The 22,670-nt window shown below is 40.3% G+C and overlaps 1 protein-coding gene across 3 annotated transcripts in view; it reads right to left on the bottom strand.

The window, feature by feature from the left end:
- cacna1g (calcium voltage-gated channel subunit alpha1 G) overlaps positions 1–22,670 on the bottom strand; it is a 289,865-nt gene that overhangs the window by 110,382 nt on the left and 156,813 nt on the right. For all 3 annotated transcript variants that reach the window (XM_088070554.1, XM_088070553.1, XM_088070555.1), the window contains exons 7-10: positions 20,436–20,730; positions 18,896–18,988; positions 17,845–18,754; positions 15,626–16,026 (exon numbers count right to left, since the gene is read on the bottom strand). In XM_088070554.1, coding sequence (XP_087926680.1) covers positions 15,626–16,026; positions 17,845–18,754; positions 18,896–18,988; positions 20,436–20,730 — 1,699 coding nt within the window. The remainder of the gene's footprint in view (positions 1–15,625; positions 16,027–17,844; positions 18,755–18,895; positions 18,989–20,435; positions 20,731–22,670) is intronic.

Below are 22,670 nucleotides of genomic sequence, written 5' to 3'. Positions count from 1 at the left end.
CACACTACATTTGATAAATAAAATGTTAACTTTTACCCCAAAGCATTTTCCCTTGGCTTTTTATGGAGGAAGGGAGCAAGTGAGGAGGGGATGGACAGATGATTGCAAGAAGGGAGGGGAGAAAAAACTGGATTTTGTTCTTCGAATCCTTTACATTGTTTTTCTTCTTTTCAGTGTTGCAAAGGCTTATTATTGCATTATTAAGGACACAGACGATTAAAGTGACAGATGGGTGCCATCCCTTTATAAGTCGCCACTATGGCAACAACTTTGGTAAGTTAATGGCTTAATATAGCCATAGCTGTCGCTATTTCAGTGTGTCTTCAGCTCATGAAAGTTATTTGTAATGTATTGGTCTCTAATAAATTAGCATTTGGTTGTACTAAAATACCTACTAAAGAATTGCAGGTTCCGTTTTCCTGGAAAATACATTGTGTTTTGATGGTTTCAAGCAGTTTTTTGGTAACGAAAATAGGCATCAGTTAACCATAGTTGCCTATAAATAAACCCTGCTTACAAAGCTAGCAGAAGGCAGAAGTTTTATCCACCACATTGTCAGAATATGTCTCCAAAAATCCTAGATACCAACACCCAAAATGCCAAACTTGGTGCTTCAAAACAAGAGACAAATGGGTATTTCACAGTGGCTACATCCATTATTCTATACAATGTATTGCGCTAACATCTACCAAACCAAAGAACAGAGAATTGTGGATCATAACATACACAAATGTAGCGTGACTTCATTTTTGCTCAGGAGGCCATTACCCCACTACATGATTACAGAGTTAAATAGCAGTTTTCTGATATGTTAATGCTTTAAACAACTCCTTTAATGGGCAGACAAGCTAAGACAATTTGTGTACGCCAACTGTATTCAAGAATGTGTTACCACCCTGTCACGTAAGTTTGTACAGGTGCAAAACAACACATTCCCGATCACAACCAAGCACACCCACCAGAAACACTCACTGTGGAAAGAGGTGCAACAGCATTCAAACTTTCAACCTAACAGGGCAGTGAAACAACGGTTCTCAGCTTAGTGTTAAGTCACTCTTTAATTACTTCACTTTCCAAACTTTCCAAAACTTAGATGCTAAAACTTAAAATGGGTCATTCACTATGTGTTCAGTGTAAGCACAGTCAAAACCAACCACTGTCTACAGAAAACTTCAATAAGAGCATCCTGACAGCGTATCTGAGTTTGAACAAGTCAACACTTACAAGTCATTGCTGAGTATTAAGTCATTACTCCCATAAGACTGGGATGCAGCATTCGGCCCTGAGGCGGCAAAGAGGGTCCAGCAACACCAAGATTTATTATTGCAACATCATTTAGAGCCTGAAGCTTCAAACCTGAATTGGCTTATGATAACCACACTTGTTGTCAGGGCTACTTTTAAAAAGACCTCATACCTAAATGACAAAATAGCCTGTTTCCAGAGTGACCCATATGACCTTTATGGAATTTATTCCTACTAGCGTTTTTTTGATTTGTTATGTTTAGGTGAATAAAAGTACTTTGTAAACATTGGGATCATGGTTAAAAGAAACCAGTGACAACTGGTGGTAAGGAGACAAATTAAGACAATTTCTATGTCCAGCTATCCAACCTGACAGGGCTGGAGGAACCCGCCAGGAGCCCTGGGGCAACAAGGAGCTGTGAACCATCCGGTTCTTGCCTCTCACTATTGTGTAGGTCTTGCAGGTTTGGCTCCACTGCCACAAATATCTGAATATTTGTGATAAAATATAACTATAAAATATAACTATGGACTTAACTCTGGACAATCAGGGGTCAGGTAATGTCAGCAATAACTATATTTTGTACTTTGCAGGATTATAGGATCAAAGCCTGATTAAAATTTAAAATAAAATAGTGTTGGGGCTTGTTCCCTTGAGTGAAAAAGTCATTCATGACATAATTCAAAAAGCTCAGTGGGATTACTCCGGCTGCAACAGCAATTTGCAACATATAGCGAATGTCAGTCAAGGGTGTAAACTGGAGAAAACAATGGCCCCTTCCTACTTCAGGCGCCTTTGCAGAGACCTTACCTTTCTTTGACCTCATCCTTCATTGTGATGTCAAATACAAACCCAAGGATATAAAGTGTGTGTGTGTGTGTGTGGGGGGGGGGGGGTACTGTTCTTGAATGAACTATAGCCAATGATGGTCAGCAGCTGTACCAAATTTCCCAGGAGAGTGAATGCATAACCCTCTGTACTCTCATACTGATTGGCTAGTACTCATTGCCTTCGTTGATTAGATTGGTTCGGTTTAGGTAAGAGGAGTGAGATTTGTTAGGGTAGGAATGTCAGGCTAAGTAAATCAGAGGCAGAGTCAGGCGGGTCATGCCTTGTTATCAAAGGAAGTGCAAACTTGCATACCCCCAAATGCCATTTAGTGGTGTTAAAATCAATAGGGTTTCACTCTGAATAAGCTATCAAGTGTGTACTTCTGGCAGAAGTAACATACTACAAAAAAAATATCTATCATCTATCATAAGAGCTCACAGCTGACCCCGCACTTTCTTTGATCCTCTGCAATACACCTACCAGTGTGAAGTTGAGCTGATGAACGGTTATTGAGAAAATCGAAGGAGAGACATACATACAGAAAAACAGACTCCTTCCATTAAGGTGAGATTTCTTCCCTTACTTCTGACTGTAAGCTAGCAGCTGCTACCCTTCCTTTAAATCATAATTAAACTCTGCTGTGATCAGTATATTTGCATCAACACCCATTATTCTTGTCATCCTCATGATCAATAAATCAAAGAATATGTATCCAACAAGTTCATATTTGTTATTATTGCTTGTCAAAGTTAGGATGTTAAATGAGATGACAGCAACTAATAATGAGGAGAAATAATTGGGGAATCCAAGTGGAGGAGCTGAAAAGTGATTTAAGGCAGGATTAATATAAATGGAGTGTATTTCATCACGTTACTTGTTAAGCATGTTAATGGAAGCACCATCATGCAATACATGTGCAATGTTAAATGGACAGTGTAGAAAATACCTACAGAGAGGAGGGCGGTGTTTTCCCCCTTGTTAAAAAGAATAATTTGCCCTCAGTGTGCTTCATAAAAAACAAGCTTTTCTCCGTTTCATCTCACCTCTTTTTCATTGTCTGCGTCTCTTGTGTCTGTCTCTGGGTTTACAGACACAGACGAATCCATTTGTTTGATCCCATTGCTTTAGTGTGTCCATTCATTTGAACACTGACGAGCGCAGCGGCGGCGGCAAATCCTTCATATGCGCACGCATTGCGCGGTTAAGAAAAGTTCAAAGGGTGAACAAATGCTGGGGCACTTGGATGTTTGTGTGTCCTGTCAGATGAATGCCCTCACACACAGTAGAAACACAGACTAGGCTAAAAGACAAATGCACGGAGGTGTGCCCCAAAGTTACACTCATAACCATCATACATCCAGGCCACACACATAAACTCACACCATGAGCTCTACTCATTACCATGTATGCACACATACTGTATGCACAAAGCTCTGCACAGACTCACACTTGCGTGCAGACACACACATCCACACACAGCTTTATAATAGATGCGATTGATAAGCCAGAACAAGAAGTACAGTTTTTATGAGGTGAGACTTGGACTGCAGACATCTGGCCTTGAGGTTCACGTCATTATTTTTCCCCCACTGTTTCTGCTATGCTATTGTTCCAGCTTGTATATTAGACATTCCTCAGAGATCATGCAAGAATACTGCAAGAGAACGAGACCATAAAAGCCTTTCTCACACATAGAAACGAGCATAGGAACACACAAAAGACACGCAGACAGAAAAATAGGCCCAGAACCACACGCACGGGCATGCTAGCTAAGGTTCACAGCGATTAGCTTATCAAACAGGAGAAAATTCTTAATTGACAAATGGCCATTGAGGTGTGCATTCTTCCTAGAGGGAGATAAATGTGCCCACGTGCATGAGTTTGTAAGTGAGAAAGACGCTCTTGCTTTCTTAATTGCTTCCTTCGATGGCTGTGTCCTGGGTAATGAGGCCGCAGCAGCATTAGGAGGTAAAGTGTGTTAGATGAGGAACAGTGTAATCTGGTTAGCGCAAATGTAATGTCACCTAATCTGATGTGATCTAATCTAAACGGGATGCCACACTCTGCTCAGCCCCAGACTGTCAATGATGCAGCTCTATGTTTGCTGTGTGTGTGTGTGCGTGTGTGTGTGTGTGTGTGTGTGTGTGTGTGTGCGTGTGTGTGTGTGTGTGTTAGTTTAATCAAGTGGTTTGCTTAGGCGTGCTACAGAGGAGGAAATTTCAAGCATGAAATGGAAAGTGATACACTCACCATTATGGATGGTTGGTTGGAATTCAATAACAGTGATGAGGATGATTTGTCTCAGATGACTGAATGGTCTGAAACTCTGCATCAACTCCTTAACATATTTGATGGGATAATTATACAAGGGTAATACAAGTAATCAGGAATTTATTGAGGTTTTTGGATAACTTCGAAAGCATTTTGAAATGTCAACCGTAATATAATGTTACAGAAGCTTCAGAGACTAAGTGTGACCCATGATGTCATAGTTTTCTTCATGGTCAAAGTCAATGAAACTTTGCACATATTTGAATTGTCTTCATGGTGAATATGAAGCTATAAATAGCAGCCAGTTATCTTAGCTTAGCATAAAGAGTGGAAACACAGAGAAAGCCTGACTCTACAAAGGTAACAACCCCAGTGGAAACTTGTTGGTCAAAAGAATGTCCAGGATATAATCCCCAGTGAAATAGCAAATTGCATTTTGAGACTCAGGCTTTTCTATTACCAAATAAGAATCTGTAAACCCCTTAGATCAAAGTGTAAAACAAAAGCTTTCATATTTAATAGGCAGAAATGAGAGTGGTATTGACCTTCCTGTCTAACTGTTAAGTAAATGATTACATACTCCCAAATGTCAAACCATTCTCTTATATCTGGTGTTCCGCAAGTATCAATTTTAGGGCTTTTGTTGTTTTAAACTACATGCATTCAGTCTTTAATGATTACTTTAGCATATTAAGCACCACACAAAACTTCCAAACTCGGAACAGTCACCATCATTAGAGTGCAAGAGCTTCAAATACCTGATGATTTAAGACCAGCTTATAACATTTTATTTGCAGACCATACTGGGATCTAACATTATTAACAGAAATGTTAATAATCAAACTGCCTGTTCAGTTTTTAATAATGAACTTAATCACATATCTAAATGGATTGTGTTAAATACATTTCAGCCTAATATTAAGGTTTCATTCTATGTGGAACTACATCAAAAACAAAGCTGTTTTATAGATAGTGTGCTTTTAAAGAAAGCTGTTTCAACACAATGCCTGTGAGTAATATCATATAGGTTGAACTGAATGCCATGCACTGATTTGTTTATATTATTCAATGATTTACCTTTGTGTAAGTTACTTTCATATAATTGGGGCAATATATACTGCACATAAAACTGCAGAACATCAGTTCATCAGTTACAAAAGATAGTAAAAAAAAACTTGCTTCATCCACAGAGATTCTGTTTCTGTCATATTTTCATCCTCCACATAAACTATAGGTTGTTTACTTAATAAATTGTTATTCCAAACACACTCAGCCCTCTATTTTCAATAATTATTTTTAGCATATTTACGTCAACACAAAAAGCTGAAAGCAAAACTTGATGAGACAATGCAAAAGGGATGAAATGGCAGATTAAGAGCAAGAGCAAGAGAGGATAACTTGCTGAATACAGGCAGCATGTTATTTGACATCTCACTGATCCAGGAAATAACTGAATCCATCATTTGATCACTTCATTGATTCTCCCCTTTTGATTTCATGGCCTTCGGCGCTGGAAAAGCCCCCCTCTATAAACCTGGATTAAGAGCTGTTGTTTTGCCTTCTCCGTCTCACCATTGTACAAATTAGAAAAACACTTTCTTAGGCCTGTCTTGGAGAGAGGCCAGTGTCTTCAGATGCCAACTCTACATTCCTCGGGCAGGGCAGGATAAAAGCTGAATAAATATTGTCTCTGGTTGGAGCGAGAAGCACAACAAAAGGGTCTTTCCACTGTCTCTTTGGCAAAGGGAGAAGCTAAAGTGTGTGTGCACAATAAAGCATCAGAATGCATCAGGAGACCGTCAGAGACACTGACCACTGTGCATTAACTCCATAACCTATGGAAGGAGAAACAAGCTATAACTTTAAAGTAATGTTTTGTTAGTCCATACAATAACTGAACCTAAACCTACCTCACAAATTTTAATTGCAGAGTGCTTTAATGTTGAAGTGGGCAGAACTTCAGCAGTAAGAGCAGACATTTCCATTCATAACAACATTCAATCAAACCACAGTAATCTCAGTGATGTATCTGTTAAAGAATTGTACACAACATCCAAGTCCCTGTACTTCACAACAAGTATTCAAGCTTTCTGTTGCCTTTTTCAACTCCTGTTGCAATACAAACTTTTTCAGAGGAGATTTCTTTTTTAAATGTAAAGTTACACTGAGAAACCTTAAAATAATGACTACAAATTGCATCATAATAAGAAGCTTTCTTAGTGTTGCTTTAATACCTTTTAAAACAGAAGAAACAATACTTCCATTATTTTGTGAAAGTATCTGATTGATTTTTTACTAAATACTTATGTCATTTAACTTAAACTTAGAAGTCCTTATGTTGAGGGGGAAAAAAATCACATTATTTTTGAGAGAAGTCCTTATTTTAAGAAAATTACTCATTATTTGTGAGATAAATTGTAATTTTCAATTACCAAGTCCATATTTTTAAGAAAGTTACGCATTAGTTTTGGTGCTAAATCAGAATTTTAGAATGTTCTCATTATTTCAGATACTAAGTTATTATTTAGGGAAAGTTTCTAATTAAAATGACATAGGATTGTTTTTTTCACCACACTGGCAGAAATGGGCTTCCATGCAATCCAATACTTTGGTTTACGATCAGGTCTGTAGAATCTAATCACATTTCCATTAACCTCAGCTGTACTTTGTGTTTTATGTAAAGTACATTTGTGCTTATTAGCAAATTTTAGCATGCTAAACTAAGATGATAAACCTGCTAAAACAAGGCAAGTTTTTCATGCTGATTTTAGCCCCACTGTGCCTCTAAGGACAGCTTCACCAATTATGCTAGCTTGTAAAATTGAATGACTGCGACAAGATAACAACAGAAAAGAACTTTCTCTTTTTTTCATTTCATTAAAGAATAAGATGACTCACATAATGTGACCATATGACGGTTCGACTGTCCTGTATGACAAATCACTGCAGGTGGTGAAACGGCTTTCATTAATTTCAAAGGATATTGTCTCTTGATGAATCATGGTTAAAGGCTCTCTCATGAGTATGATCTACAAAGTGGAAGGCCAAACATTCGACAGGCACTGAATTTCAGCTGAAATTTGGGGATTTCAAAAGGAGCATGCAGTGTAGTTTTTAAAGGGACAGTTTATCCAAAAATAAAAAAAATTCTCTTACCTGTACTGCTATTTATCAGTATAGGTTGTTTTGCTGTGAGTCACTGAGTGTTGAAGATATCGCCTGAAGAGATATCTGCCTTCTCTCAAAATAATGTAACTAGATGGCACTCAGATTGTGATGCTTTAAGGGCCAAAATAAATAAATAAATGCATTTGAAAACTTAACAGCAATGTCTCTTTCCAGAAATCACATCCCAGTTATTCAAGATAATCCACAGATCTTGCTGTGAGTAGTTTCATATCGAGACTATTTTCTTTCTACTGAACTTCACCTGCCAACTGTGCAGAAGGAAATGTGCATGTGGACTGACAAATAGCTCTACAGATAAAAGGAAAAGTATTTAGTTTTAAATTTGGGGTGAACCATGATTACCAGGAAAAAGAACAAAAAAAAAAAATACGGCTTTTTTTGCTTCAAGTAATAAAAGAAAAAGTAAAAGTGGTCAAACCAAGGCTGCATGCCAATTTATTTCAGACAGGCTCTGTATTTGTTGCAGTCTGTGTAAGCTGCAAGCACTTGTGGGTGAGTGTAACTTATAGAACCCGACTGATTTCGAATGATCAGATTCAAGCTCACTGTTTCAGTGCACTTATGTCATTTTGGACAGCAAAGTTTATTTTTCAACTGTAAAATATCCTGCCTCCATTACATATCTTTTGTCAAAAGTATTTGATAACCATATCCGAGGGATAATTGCATTGCATAATTGCATATACATATATAATATCGGCCAATATTATCAATATCAGAATTTTTAACTCCCTAATATTGGTATTGGCTTCAAAACCTTCAGTATCTGTCGGGCTCCAGTAACTTTACCTCAATCTCAAGGTCTTGTCCAAAACATGCCCTCCTCAACCTTCCCTTCATTTCCTCATAATGTGACAAAGCAAGATTAAATACACACATACTGTGCAAACACCAACATCTCTCACTGTCGAGCAGCAACTTTCTTTTCCAAGCAAACAGCTTTCAAGGTTAATAAAGTCAAAATGTGGCCTGTGGGAGACGTAGACTAAGTGACCCAAAAGTGACTCCAGATCACTTTGCACTCATGTAACAGCTACACGCTGAATCAATATTCATGTCAGTGCTCAAAAGCTCCCGCTGTAACAGCAACAACAATTTCCAAAACAGGAACCGTGCGTTTTACCAAGTCTCCCCTGACATCCCTGTCTTTTCTACGCCTCTTAACTTCTCCTCAAGCTATTTTGGCGTCGGCAGCGTTCAGGGAGCGGAAAGACTGACAGGAGAGCTTCAGAAGAAGGATGCAGGGAAAGATGGGGAGTGGTGGCCATACAGACAGGGGGAAGTTTCTTATGTAAAGTGAGAGAGAGGTTGACCTTCTCAAGTAAACAGACTATGGGCTGTGTCACATAGTTGGCACACACACAACTATTCCATCAGCTCCACCATAAATGGTAACGCTCTTAAACTGCGCTGAGAGATAAAGCAGACACCCTCTCCTTACTCGTCCAACCCGTCCGCCTCCACTCTTCCACCCATCACCCCGTCTATCCTTTCACCTCCAAGTCCTTACACTCTGTCATCCCTATCCAACACTCTATTTAATCATCTTTTTATCCTTCCATCTGTGTCGCGCACACATTTACATTCGCTGCCCTCGACGCGGCCGCGTGTGTGCGCCGTTTCCCGAGCAGCTGAGTGTTTGTGTGAACGTATTTGTGCGTTTAAGAGATAGGACACAGACAGAGGGGCTCTGTTATGTGTCACGGACAGTGAGGGTTCAGGCCCTGCAGCTCCACACACACACTGATGGGTTGCAGGGTAACAACATGTTTGAAGGACACGTGTGTGGATGTGGAGTGTCTGTTGTGGTCTGTCTACTTAAGAAGCCGGTTTATATCTCACGAGTCTGGTCACAGCGGTGCATGGTGAACATGGATGTGTGTGTGTGTTGCACAGGCTCATCCAGTGTGCCAGACCCAGAGGAACAAGTTTTGGGCTAAAGAGTCAATATTTAGAACTCTGGGAGCAGAATTTAACGCTTTAAAACCTGAGCAAATTGGCTCGATTTCTTTCAAAAGGCTATGAGCAACAAAAGAGGAAAAAAAGCAAAAATTAGTGAGAAATGAGTAAAAAAAAATTACAAGAAAATTATCTGATTTTTTTTTTTTAAATAAACAAATAAATTAAGAACACAACAACAATTATAATAATACTAAACACGGAACTGAGTTTTTCCCTAGCTTTTTTCTTTTTTCCCTAGAAATTTTCCCCCTGCTTTTTAAAAATAATTTTCTAAATCTACTAATTTTTTGTTAGATGTCAAACAATTATAACCAAGTTGGTTATTGCCTTGTTTCACATGTTTTTTGAAAGCAATCGCACCAATTCGGCCTTTTAAATTGATGCACACAGGCCAGAGGCGTATCATACTGCCACAACACGTATTGTCCAGCCGTGTTTTAAACTCGCCCTACAGCATGTTCTTTTACTAAGTTGTCATATATTGACAATTTGCAGTGGACTTCCGTGGCCACATATTATACTCTAGCTATCCTTCTGCATCTGCTCTTTACGTCCTGGGATGCCGCTATCATGTCAACACAAGCACATGGTGGGAATAAGCTGCATGTGATGATGTTTAGGCAAAGGCAGAACATAGCAACCAACGCCGGGACATCAACAAATACACATGCTGGCACGGATGGTTAGGTTTAAACGACAAAGTCAAGTATGGTTAGGATTAGGTGAAGGAGGCACATGGTAAGGTGTAGAAAAAAACATAACAGAGAGACGGGAAGCAAACACCAGACTCCCACATGAAAGTCCGGGGTTTGTTGTTTGATGGAGTTAACGTGATCTTGCGCCAAAAGCTCTGTCAAAGCAACTATATTTTACCAGTTCAGAGAGAGAACAGGCTGATAATTCTGGCACACAGCTTGACGGTGCTTGGCTAGGCTCAACAACAGCGTTAAGTCCTGCCTGTGGTGCTGACTGGCTGATCATCAGACCCCTGTGGCACTCATTGGATTGTTTTTATTTCAATCACGAATCTGCTGTTTCATATCACAGTGCCAGACAAATCAATCTACTTAGAGTGGGCGGATTCAAAGGTCTGAACTGCTCAGCTGCAGAAATTTTGTGACAAGGTGACAAAATGCACTCGTCTCTCAGATACACTCATCCATATTCATTAAATCCCTGATTAATAAGCACATCATGTGTGATTATGGCCAGCAGAGACATTGAGTGGCCTTTACAATTAGGCTGAAGTTTGATTCACTTTGTATGTGTGTTAGTGTTACTCATTGGGGTGGATGTTTTATCTTGTCAAATTCTCTTTAAGACACAGTTGGAAATGCACAACCTTATTTGCAGCAGAATGATGCATAACGCCAGATCTGTCGGCTGTGTGCATGTGTGTGTGCATGTGTGTGTGTGTGCCAGAAAACGGGCCACCTTGATCGAAAAGTTGTCACACTCAGCAGAGCTGAAATACAATATCTTAAAGGGGCAGTTTTCCCCAAAAACACATTTTCATATTTTTAAGGTTCAACAGATGATATGGAGTATAACAGGGTGGATCTCTATCAGAGAGGTGCATGGATTGAGGACTAACCCTTTGAAACCTGCGCAAATTGGCTATATGTCTTTCAAAAACATGGGAGGAAGGTAATTGGCAATGGAAGAAGAAATTAGCATGACATTAGTAAAAAGTACAAGTACACTACCTAAAAAAGTAAAACCAGATAAACAAAATACAAAAAAAGTATAACCAAAAAAACAAGGAAATGACCCAGAAAAAGGGTTAAAAAAAATGTATAATTCTGTGATATAATTTATATTATTATAATTTATTCATGTAGTCATGATAACTAAACAAATACATGTATACATTTTTTTTCTTTTTTCCCTGAACATTTTTCCCTTTTTTTGTTGAAATCATTTTATTAATCTTATTTCTTGCAATTTTATTTTATTATGAAATATTCTCACCAAACAAAGAAGGCAATGGGCAACAAAAGAAGTGATGACCCCAAAATGAGCAAGAAATAAGTAGAGTACAAGAAAATCACCTGAAAATTTGTTTTAAAAAAAAAACCCAAAAAATTAAAAAGAAAGTGATAGTAAAAAAAGAAAGAAAGAAAATGACCCAGGTGTTTTAAAGTGTTTTAAAAATTAGAATAAAAGTATTTTTAATAAGTAATTAGAATAATGACAAGTATAGTTTATCCTAGCTTTTTTTTTTCCCCAGAAATGTTTCCTTAGATTTTTTAAAATAAATTTCTGAGACCACTAAGTTGCTCGTGACCTTTTTTCGTGACCTGAGTTTTTTTTTTTTTAAAGAAATCAACCAAATCTGCTCAGGATTCAAACTTTTAAATACATGTGGAAAGCATCTGGACGCAGCACAAGAAAAGTGACGTTGCTCCAGGTTTCAAAGGGTTAAGGCAACAATTATGGCACGTGTGACGCATCCACATTGCCCATTGCAGATGAAAGATGATTCTGCAGCACTTAACACAGTATGAAAGTCAGTGGCAGCTGCACGGGGCACACACTCTGCAAAACTCCAGCAGAAAACTTGGCTGGAGGATGTATGGAAATTGAAACCCAGCCTCTCCTCCATGTGGACAGAGTTACAGAGACAAACAGAGGCTTAGTTATCCTTGTGTCTATTGGATGTATTGGCTTGCAATCAATGAAGCGTCTCAGTAAAGTTTTCAGCAGCCTGTCTGGAGACGAGAGAGATCCATGTTACCCAAACTAGGAGAGAGCACTCAAGAGACAGGAGAAAAGACTTTAGGAGTGACACAAGAAGGAGAGCATAAGAAGATAGTACGACAAAAAGGAGAACGTGGAGGTGTAAAGAGAGAACGGAACAAGAAATAAAAGGGGATAAAAGAACAGAATCACAATAAAAATAAGGAAGGAAAGAAAGGGAGGAGCGAGGGCAGAGAGAGAAGGAGAGGAGTCCGAAAAAAGTACGGACTGAACAAAGACTAGAAAGCTATAAAACCTCCTGTGTGAGTGCTGAGGATGGCATCTGGATACGTTTATAGGCACTGGGTCAGAGACCGAAAGTAACCCCATAAAACCTGGCCAGGCTTCAAACTCCTACACACACACACACACACACACACACTACTTGTGTCACTTACTTTACTTGTGTTATATAACTTCACACAAACTCACACAGGCCAAAAACACAACACAATAGCCTCAAGCACGATTCACACACACCTCAACAGATAAAACTGCACTTGGAAGATCATCTCATCTGAAGGAAACTGTAGTTTGAAAAACCTGATTCTTGATGCTTTATCTGGAAGAATGAATTGAAGGAGTGATAGAAAGTGAAGGCTCAATGCACACTAAATCACCACTTCACTTCATCCGCTCCCACGGTAACCCCTTCACCCAGGGGCAGACTGGCAACAAAAAGCAGCCCGGGAATTTGCAGTCGAGTGGCCCCCATTTGATACATACCAAAAAAAATTAAAAAGCAAAACCTTTTAATTTGTAATGTTTATGGTAGGCTGATTTGTAAAATGATCAAACAATTTTATTTTTGAAGGGGTAACTCCCAATGTCTGTGCGTACAGAGAACAAAAAAAGTTTATTTTTATTTATTTGACTTAATATCCTACTTTTCAGAATCATATAAAATACTGCAAAACAGTGTTTAACCCTATGAAACATGGGGAAAGAAGAAATAACCCAAATAAGAAAATAAGAAATAACCCTCAAATAAGCAAGAAATTAGTAAAAGTACAAGAAAAAATTCCTGAAAATAAGGAAGAAAGAAAAAACACAACAAAAAACAACAGGAAAGTAAAAATAACAAACAAATAAGACACGGAAATGATCTGAAAAAGTGCTTAAAAATTATAATAGTTCTGTAAATTATTTTAAATATATAATTAGTATAATTGGAAACAGTTTTCTGGACATTTCCCCCTAAGTTTTAAAGAATAATAATTATATATATATACATACAGTTCTTGTAATTTGTGGGACATTGCATGTGAAGATGCTTATTGGGTTTTTCCCACACTTTTGAGAGAAATCAAACCAATTTGCTCAGGTTTCAGAGGTATAAATACTTAAGTAAGTACAAGATAGATTTACTAATTCATGTAGAAGGCATCTCAACCTAGCACAAGAAAATGTATGGGTTTTAAGGGGTGTCAGACTATCGTAGGAAACGTAGGATAACTGTTAAAATATCAACCATGCTAAATAATATAAAAACTATTCCAATTAATTCTATGCAGAAAGAGTATTGCTATTAGATTGGTGTCAGCAGGTTACCTTTGTTTAGATATCAGAATATTTGGAGAGAAAAAGTTGGATTGGTGTGTGCTTAATTGCCACCAGACTTGAAGACATCAGAGCCTCTGAATTATCGTGCTCAGATCTACCCTTCTTATGTAGTCTCATCCCACAGTGTAATAGGTGTGTATCTGTATATGTAGTCTAGACAATGACATTTAATCCCAGGCCTTTGCATTTACACCTGGCATTAATAAGTGTGTCTCATCTTTTCTGCCCGTGTTGTAGTCTGATCTTATTATTCATTACTTGGAGCTTGTGGACTTGTCAACAAACATGTGTCCTACATTAAGGGAAACAATGCTGGGCTGATACTTTTCTTGAGATTGGACAGGTTGCATTCACACCTGGCTGAGATCTGATCACAATGCACTCCAAACGACCTCCAGATGTGGCCGAGTCGATCAAATATCATTCAGATTGCAATGTGTTCTGCGTGCATTCACACCTTGTATTCACATGCATTTTTCCTAATGCAGACAAGATGTCCTGATACAGATTGCATGCTAATATTAAGTGTAAATGGGGTCAAAGAGAAAGAAACCCAGGAGGAAAAATCTGCAGATTGAAGGAGAGAATCTCTATCAGATGTTGTGGGGCCTTCCTCACCCGTTAAATCACCCCTGCTCCTCTCTTTCTCTCTCTCTCTCTCAGTATCCTCTGTCTCTAATACTCTCTCGTTTCCGTTTTCTCTCTCACATGGCTGTAATTACGCTCGTGTAAACAAACGAGGCTCAAGAAAGACATCAGGAATTCCAGTTGGGCCTGTGGGAGCTGTGTAGCTTTCACGATCACACAGAATGACACACGTGCACACAGAGGATCTATAAGTTAGGATGTATTCATATTAGCTATGCTTGATTCATAGCGTGACAATGTGATTGCCACCCTCCCAATTTCCCTGCTGCCCAAGTTTCACATTAGTAATGTCGTTTCATACCCGAGTGCACTTGCATCATCATCTAAGAGACATTTGTTTGTGTTGTTGCTAAAGAGTAGAAAAATGTACCAATGTCCCGAGCCCATACAATGGAGTCAACCATCACATCATGCCTTCTATTGTTTATACGAGCAAGACAGTGTCAAAAACAACTGTCTCGCCTGCCTTCCTACTTTACCACTCATGGCCTGGACACTTGAATTCTCACTCACTCCCAAAAAAATCAATTCAAAATGAAATTAAATTTAAATTAATTAATATACCCAATCCTAAGCAGACATTGTTAAAAAAAAAAAGCCCTTGTAGGCTAAGTGAAACCCTGGCAATAAAACTTATTCCACCTCCACTCTTCTATCATGTGGCAAATAACCAACCCTTAGTCCATTGTTAACACATTATATGAATTACCATAAACATGCTAACGGTAATTAGCATTTGGGATCGTGATTGTGATCTTTTTATCTTTGGATCTGTACTGTTCATTATGAGCCGTGTTGAAAAATTCATACCATTTCGTGATCGAAGCACAGAGCATACTGTGGGGGCACAGATGGAGCAGCAGAACATCACGTGAAGCCAGAAGCTTTTTAGCTCTGGTTTGCAGTATTGCGGGCAGAACAAATTGGCTTTCATAATGGATTAGGTTGGTATGGGTTTTAAAAAACCCTGACCGGCGCATGACTAGTGTTTACAGCAATCAAACAAACTGGACTTTGGGGTCAAGCGCACTGGGATGTAAAAGCCTCATTAAACTAATACCTTTCATTACATCTGACAGTCTGTTAAGCACAACTCCCTCAATGAAGCATCAACAGCTGCATTCAACTCCGCACACACTTTTCTGAAAGAGACATACAGAAACACACATCCACTAACCTGCTCATGGTACTCGATCCCCATGCTCAGAGTATTGATCAGAATGGCGATCATAATCCCTCGTCCAAAGTACTTGCTGTCCACGATTTTCCTGAACGTGTCGCACACCAGCCTCCAGAAGTGTACCACCTTCGCCGCCGTTTTGCCCAGCCTACGGTGCTTCTTTTTGGGCTGCCTGCTGTCTCTCCTGTCCCTGTGGTGGAGGTCCTGAGTGAACTCGTATATGCCCTCGCTGTCTGAGTCCCCGGGGGTTTCATTGCCCTCTGTTCCACCCTCTGATTCATTTGCCAGGGCCTTGGCGCAGTAGGGGCAACTCTCGGGGTCCAGTGTCAACGCGGCTGTGTCCATGGCGCTGCTGGTGGTGCTGAGGTCACGGGCCGACAGCTGGCAGGAGAGCTGGGCTGAAAGCCGAGTGAGAAAGGTCAGATGGAGAAACTGAGACAAAGAGAAGGGAAGCAGAGTGAAATCAGCGTGATTGTGATAAATTACTTAAATGAAGTGGTTTAGACAAATTGTCAAACCCAATGAAAGAGATCTGTTGTGAACAACAACATTTTTGGACAGTTGCGTGTGTGTGTCAGAGGGAGTGCGTTTGACGGTGATGGGCAGTGTGTGCTATGAGTAATGCCTCGTCTCTCCAGGCTGTGCTGCGGCCTGTCTGGCCAGCTGCCAGCATTTTCCACCGTCTGTACAACCTAAACAGACCTGGCCTGACTTCTGCTGAGCCCACTGCCTTTCAGAACTTGGCCAGGTCAGATCGAGCTGGCTGCCAGCTCGGACATGAGGGATTAGCATTTATTGACTGTAATTAGCAATCTCTCTGTCTCTCGCAGAAAAAAACAACTCTGGACAGTGTTACAGTTTCGGGCTTAATCACGACAAATCGATACCGTGCTTCACCAGATGGATGATTGCAGGAAAAGGAACACTTCCAGTGGCGTGTCACTTGACTTGATTCCACACTGATATGGAAGTTAGGCACTTATTCTGACTGAGTAAGATACTCCTGTTATTTTCAAACCCTCTTTTATGCCTTCCAGGTTTTTTCTTAATGGGAATACTCAACAAAGCAAACACAGCACAAAGGAAGGAATGCAGCTAATGGAGCTAATCAAACATTTTCCAAGTTTTTGATTGTATTTATGATCATCATTTTCAATGCATCTGCTGGTAGAGAGTTAATTTTGGATTTTGCTGGTCCCATGCGGTCTGGTATATGAGCTTAAACTGTTTTGATTTATAAAAACAGGCTGAACTTGCATTTGTGATTATGTTATGTTCTGGCAATTTTAAAAGTAGCCTATGTCACAGCCCTAACATAACAAAAGCATTAGCATAGCAGTATGGTAATGGAATTAAATGTGTGAGCATGTTTGTGAGCTTAATAATGAAGCAACTAGTGTCCAACTGTTGAACATCCAACTCTGCAACATGACAGACATCAAATTTCAGAAGAGAGAGGAGAGGGTAAAGCGGCACATGTAATTTGTTTACTTACTGTTTACTTACTACTTACTGAATTAGTCTCTTAAAAAGATTAAAACTTTGCCATTGTGACAATATTTTAAATTTGAAACTGACAAGAGAGCTATCCTCAACAGCTGCAAGCGCTGTTATGAGCTAAACTTTTGTCGTACAGTGTTTCTATTTATATCTGTCGCTCGCTTTGAAAGCGCTGCAGTGGATGAGGACTAGCTAATTCATTAAATCAAAATGAGGCCTTATTTATTCAAAACCTCCTTTTTTTCCACTACAAAAACTTTAACACAGTGTCAGCTGGCTGGAGAGAGATCACTTGTAGGGTGAAAGTTTCTGCTGAGGGAAATGAGCATCGATAAAAACATGCTAACATAACATTACTCGTTATCTTGTATGTAATTTCCAATTAACATCACAATATAAAGTGCATGTAACATTACAAACGCAGGACGCAAGTAGGTTATTCACTTATCCTTTAAGTGTTTACAGCTCTGGTCTGATCTCAAGCGCACTGACGATAGTGGTTTGTTTAAATGACAGAGATGCATATTTAATAGTCAGTGTGGAAAGAGAGCTCTGGTGTTTCATAATGCTACATGATGGTCTATTCCTGTTGGGACATGATGTCTTTATGTTCCACACAGGAATGACGGCTGAATCAGGTAATAATGAAATTTGGTATATCTGTCTGGTCTGGTGTTTGACTTAATATCAAGCCAGTTTGAAAATTTTCACCCTACCTGTGGGATTGTGTGTATCCACCAGGCCTGATGGCCGTCTCTCCAGAGGCATGGGCGGGATGTTCAAGCTGATGTTAGTTAGAGTGCTGGCAGCAACACTCCCTCGTCTGGACTCTGCCAGGGCTCGAGCCTGCAGAGTTGGGTAGTTCTTAGGTCCCGGAGCTGCAAAAGGTACAGAGTTCCTTTTCATGACCCTGGATGTGGGAGCCGGGGCTAGGGAGAAGGGGCCTGAGGTCGGCCCCAGATTTGTGGGCGACGGGGTACAGCGAAGAGATTCACTCCGGAAAACACTGCGGACTGAAAATGAATCGGCTCCTGCAGCAAGGTTGGACAACGTGGCCAGGTTTGAATCAGAGGTGGCTGCAGTCACTGTAAGCGGTGGGGCTAAACCGAGATGCCCAGCGCCAGTGGTTGCTACAAGACCCCCTCCGTTGTTGCTGTGAGCACCAGCCTCCACATCCCGACTCTCCAGACACCTGATGCTACCCGCCCCTCTCACGCTGCCATTCCCCAGGTTGTAGTGATGGTGATGGTGGTGGTGGTGATGATGGTGCGCCATGTGATGAACCGACACAGATCCCTGTCTGGAGGGCTTCCTCCTCCTTCTCTGGCTCTGGCTGCGTTGGGGCTCCGTGGGTGGGGGCGATGCAGCAATATTAAGCCCGGCACGGCGAGCCAAGAGCCTGCAGATATGGGCCACTTGCCTGGCCCCCTTGCGGACGATGTGAACTAGGTACTTGAGCAGTTCGTCGTAGCAGGAGCCCGGCTCGGAGAGGGAGGCCAGAGTGCTGGCGTTGGACATGAAGCGCACCCGCTGCTCCTTCATCAGCTGACTCTCCCTCTGCTTGGTCTCTGAGAACTGAGTAGCGATGACCACCAGGCACAGGTTGATCATGAAGAATGAGCCGATCTAAGGACGAGGAGGGGGAGATGACATTGTTATTCACACACTCGCAACGGATGCTCGAACAAGCGTCCCCCTGACCGACCCACTTGTTCAATCATCAGCGGACATGCTCACACACCGATGGCACCATGAAGTGGCACTTACGATGATGAGTAGAATGAAGTAGATGAAGTTGTAGAAGGAGTGCGCATCCATCACAAAGTACATGATGTCCACCCAGCCCTCCAGAGTGATCACCTAAAGAGGACCACAGGCAGAGGAGAGAGACAAAGGAAGACGAGATCAGAAAACTCATAAAACAAGAAACCGTGGAGAATATAAATAAACCAGAATTGCCGCCCCTTCCATGCATCAGTCAAGTTTGTCTTACAGTTTACATCCACCTCTTTGAAAACAGGGACGCATGACACAGTTTCCCCTGGCAGCACATAAGATCTATATAATCAGCACAGTCTCTAGGTGGGCACCAAGATTAGTGTCACCAATTCATTATCTGACCAAATGTCTCCCTTTCTGTTCCTGAGATATGAAGTTGCACAATGGCCAGAAGTGTTTTATGAAGAATATTATGATGTCACAGTGAAGTTAACCTTCGACCTTTTGAATATAGAATGTCATCACTTCATCATTTTATCCTACAAGATATTCGTGTGAAATTTTAACATTTGAATTTTTGAGTTGTGGCCAAAAACATGTTTTATGAGGTAACACTGACCTTGACCTTTGACCACCACATCCTAATTAGTTAATTATTAAGTTTATGTGGACATCTGTGATTAATTTATAGAAATTTTCACAGGGTGCATTTGAGATATAAGGTTCACAAGTATGATATGAATGCAAGGTCACGGTGACCTTGACGTTTTATCTACGACCATCAAAGTCTCTTATGTCAAAGTGAACATTTGTGCCAAAAATTTAAGGAAAATCTGACAAGGTATTCTTCAGATATCATGTTTACAAGGATGAGATAGGTCACAGTGACCTTGACCTTTGACCTATGGCCACAAAAATCTTATATGTTTATCTTTGAAATCCAGTGGACGTTTGTGCTGAATTTGAAGAAAATCCCTCAAGGCATTCTTGAGATATTGTGTTTAAGGGAACTGGACGGACAGAATGACAGAGGAATGATGGATGGACAGATAAGGATATGTACAGACAACGTGAAAACATCATGACACAGAGTCAAAAAAGGGACTAAAAATAGACCATATTTAAGAGTCCAGACTGCTGAAAACACCAGGACTCAGCAGAAGACTAATCCCCAACATTTCTCTTGTGTGCTTTACCCCACGCAGGCATACTGGAGCAGCGGCCAGACTTCATCTCCAAAATCATCCCAAAACTGGCTCTTGTCCTCCAAAATTGCCCCCCCCCCAGCTTTGCAGCCATAAATTTACACTCCAATGAAAAAGGGTTTTAAGATGATGTAGAGATAGCAAACAAATGCTTGGAAAAATTAAGCCGCAGTCTGGTGGTGTGGCTGTGGCGACCTGCTAATCCAGTAAGCCCTATTTCTCTGATACAGCATCTGCAATTAGGCTCCGTTTCTTCCTCTGCGTCTGCATCTTGTATTACAGGCTTGCATGTTAGCCAAACCCTACTGTGTGTGCCTCAATGCAAAATCTTACGTCTCCCAAACTGTTTTGGTCCATTTGTCAATCCAACATAGCTGTTTTACCTGAAAGATGGCAATCCAGGCGTAGCAGATATTGTCAAAGTTGATAGCTCCCTTGAAGGGGTTGACCAGACCAGCAGAGCAATTGGTGTAGTACTGGTTCCAGTTAACGCAGGTGGTGTTGTCAGTGCTGTTGTAAGAGTACATGTCCAGGTTGCATTGAATGCCTCCTTCCTCATACAGCCTGGGCACCGAGTCGCAGTCCCTCATGCCGTTCTCTTGGTCCCGAGAGCAAATGAAGGGGTTCTCGTCGTCGTTTTCAGTTTGGTAGTACTTCTCTCTCTCTACAGACAGAGGGCTTTAGGGAAGGAAGAAGAGAGAGGGCATTGTAGGGGTTAGCTGACAGATTTGCACTGATCTCTGAGAGATGTGCTTATGTGCAACTCATTTATTAAAAATGAGAGTGGATTGATCTTTTTGAATAAAACTGGCATCTGTATTAAAAAATGTTCTCCCTTGTTTCAAAGACCTCCAATTCTATCCCTTCTGAATCCATGAATACCTTACAGGAAGTAGATAACATGTCTCTCTTAAAGTGAGACTATGAATACTCTTATATACTTATATACTTTTGAGGGCCAGTGGCCACAAGTGACACCTGCAAGACAATGGCAGACTGAAAATGCCACTGAATTCCCAAGATTCTCTTGAATCTTACAAAAAAAAACAAACAAAAAAAAAAACAGATTTAAGTGGCCTGAGTGAGTGGAATAATCACATAGTGTGAAAATACTACAGGGAGAAAGGTCTCCCTGTTAGGTGGGGTGTGTTATATTTGTCAAAAATTTATCAAAATAATGATTTACTTAATAATAATAATAATATTGCTAATGAATTCAACTTTTCACAAATAAAAGTGACAACTATTGTTGTTATCCTCATTCTTTAAAAGTTGGATAATCTGATTTTAAACAAAACCTAACCACTAAATATAAGGTTCAAAATGATACCCTTAGGTGAGGACAGGTGCTTCCGAAAAACAGAAGCGTACTCATAAAGTTAAAAGATGACTTGATTATCAACAATAATGACAGAATTATTTAACATTTTACCAAAACAATGTAGAAATATGAGGAGCTCTGCAATGTGAGACTACAAAACACCTGGACACAAGGATAGGGAGGCATTAAAAGCTAAACATTTGTTCTCTACCTGGGTTTTTTCCCAGAAAATTTGCAAAGACACAGTGACATGTCTCTCCTCAGGGAATCATCTTTGCCCCTCAGCCATCACTGCATTCCAACCTGCTTTCGCTGCCAGGTCGAGGCGGTAAAAATGTCTGGATGTTTTTATATGAAGCGATGATTCTTTTAAATTTTGGCATTCACTGGCTTTCATTTTAAGTAGATTTACTTTAAAGCCGCAAAGTCTACAGGTTTTAATGCCATGCAAATCCTACAGCAGCTGATTCCACTGATTAACAGTCGTTCCAACAGATAGGAGGAACTAATCAGTGAAGCCAGCTGTAATTGTGTTGACAAACCTGCGGCTAAATGGCTGTGGAGACCCGTGTGCTTTGTGTGTGTCTGCCTGCCACACTGACTCTAGGCATATCTGCTCCACAGCATTCTGTCTGGAATAACAGGCATGTGTATCTGGCTAATGTGTGATATCTGGCCTGTCCGTCAACGCACATTCAGCTGGCGGCCTTTATTAATTGCATAGTATCCTCAAATACTTTGAGGGAGCAGACCACCTCACATTCATTTATTTATACATGCTTAAAAGCTGTTTCACACGTCGGGATGATCTACAGGAACATTTATTGCTCTGATGAGCTCAGTAAGAAACACATTTGATTTATCGCACCCCTAAGTGACGCATGGGATGTGGCTCCTACTGGGTGCTCTCACATATTCTCCATCAGCCCAATAAAGAGTCGCTGTCAACACAGTTAACAGCTGTTACTCTGCTAAAGCTCTAAAATATGTATCAGCGATATGATCACAAGAGAAATTGAAGCGGGTGTTAAAACAGATATGTTTATGACTTTGGACATAGAGCCGGACTGAAAATGCCATTCATCTGATGCTGAGGCCTTCCAAAAAGAAAAAAATGATAATGATGACGGAAAAATGTGCCAGCTCACAGAAGCCATTAAGCATGAACTTAAATTACAGCTGTGAGACGTCATAAATCCTATAGGGAGTAATGAAGCCGGGGTGACACAGGGAACATGAATAAGTCATGGGTGCCCATGTTCCATCTAACATGGGGTCTTTCTCATCATTCCACGGT

The sequence above is a fragment of the Plectropomus leopardus genome, chromosome 19, assembly GCF_026936395.1.
Source record: "Plectropomus leopardus strain MGB_pleo_1.0 chromosome 19, ASM2693639v1, whole genome shotgun sequence".
NCBI classification, from domain to species: domain Eukaryota; kingdom Metazoa; phylum Chordata; class Actinopteri; order Perciformes; family Serranidae; genus Plectropomus; species Plectropomus leopardus.
Note: the sequence above shows the minus strand (reverse complement) of the source record. Positions and strands in the feature narration are given on the sequence as shown.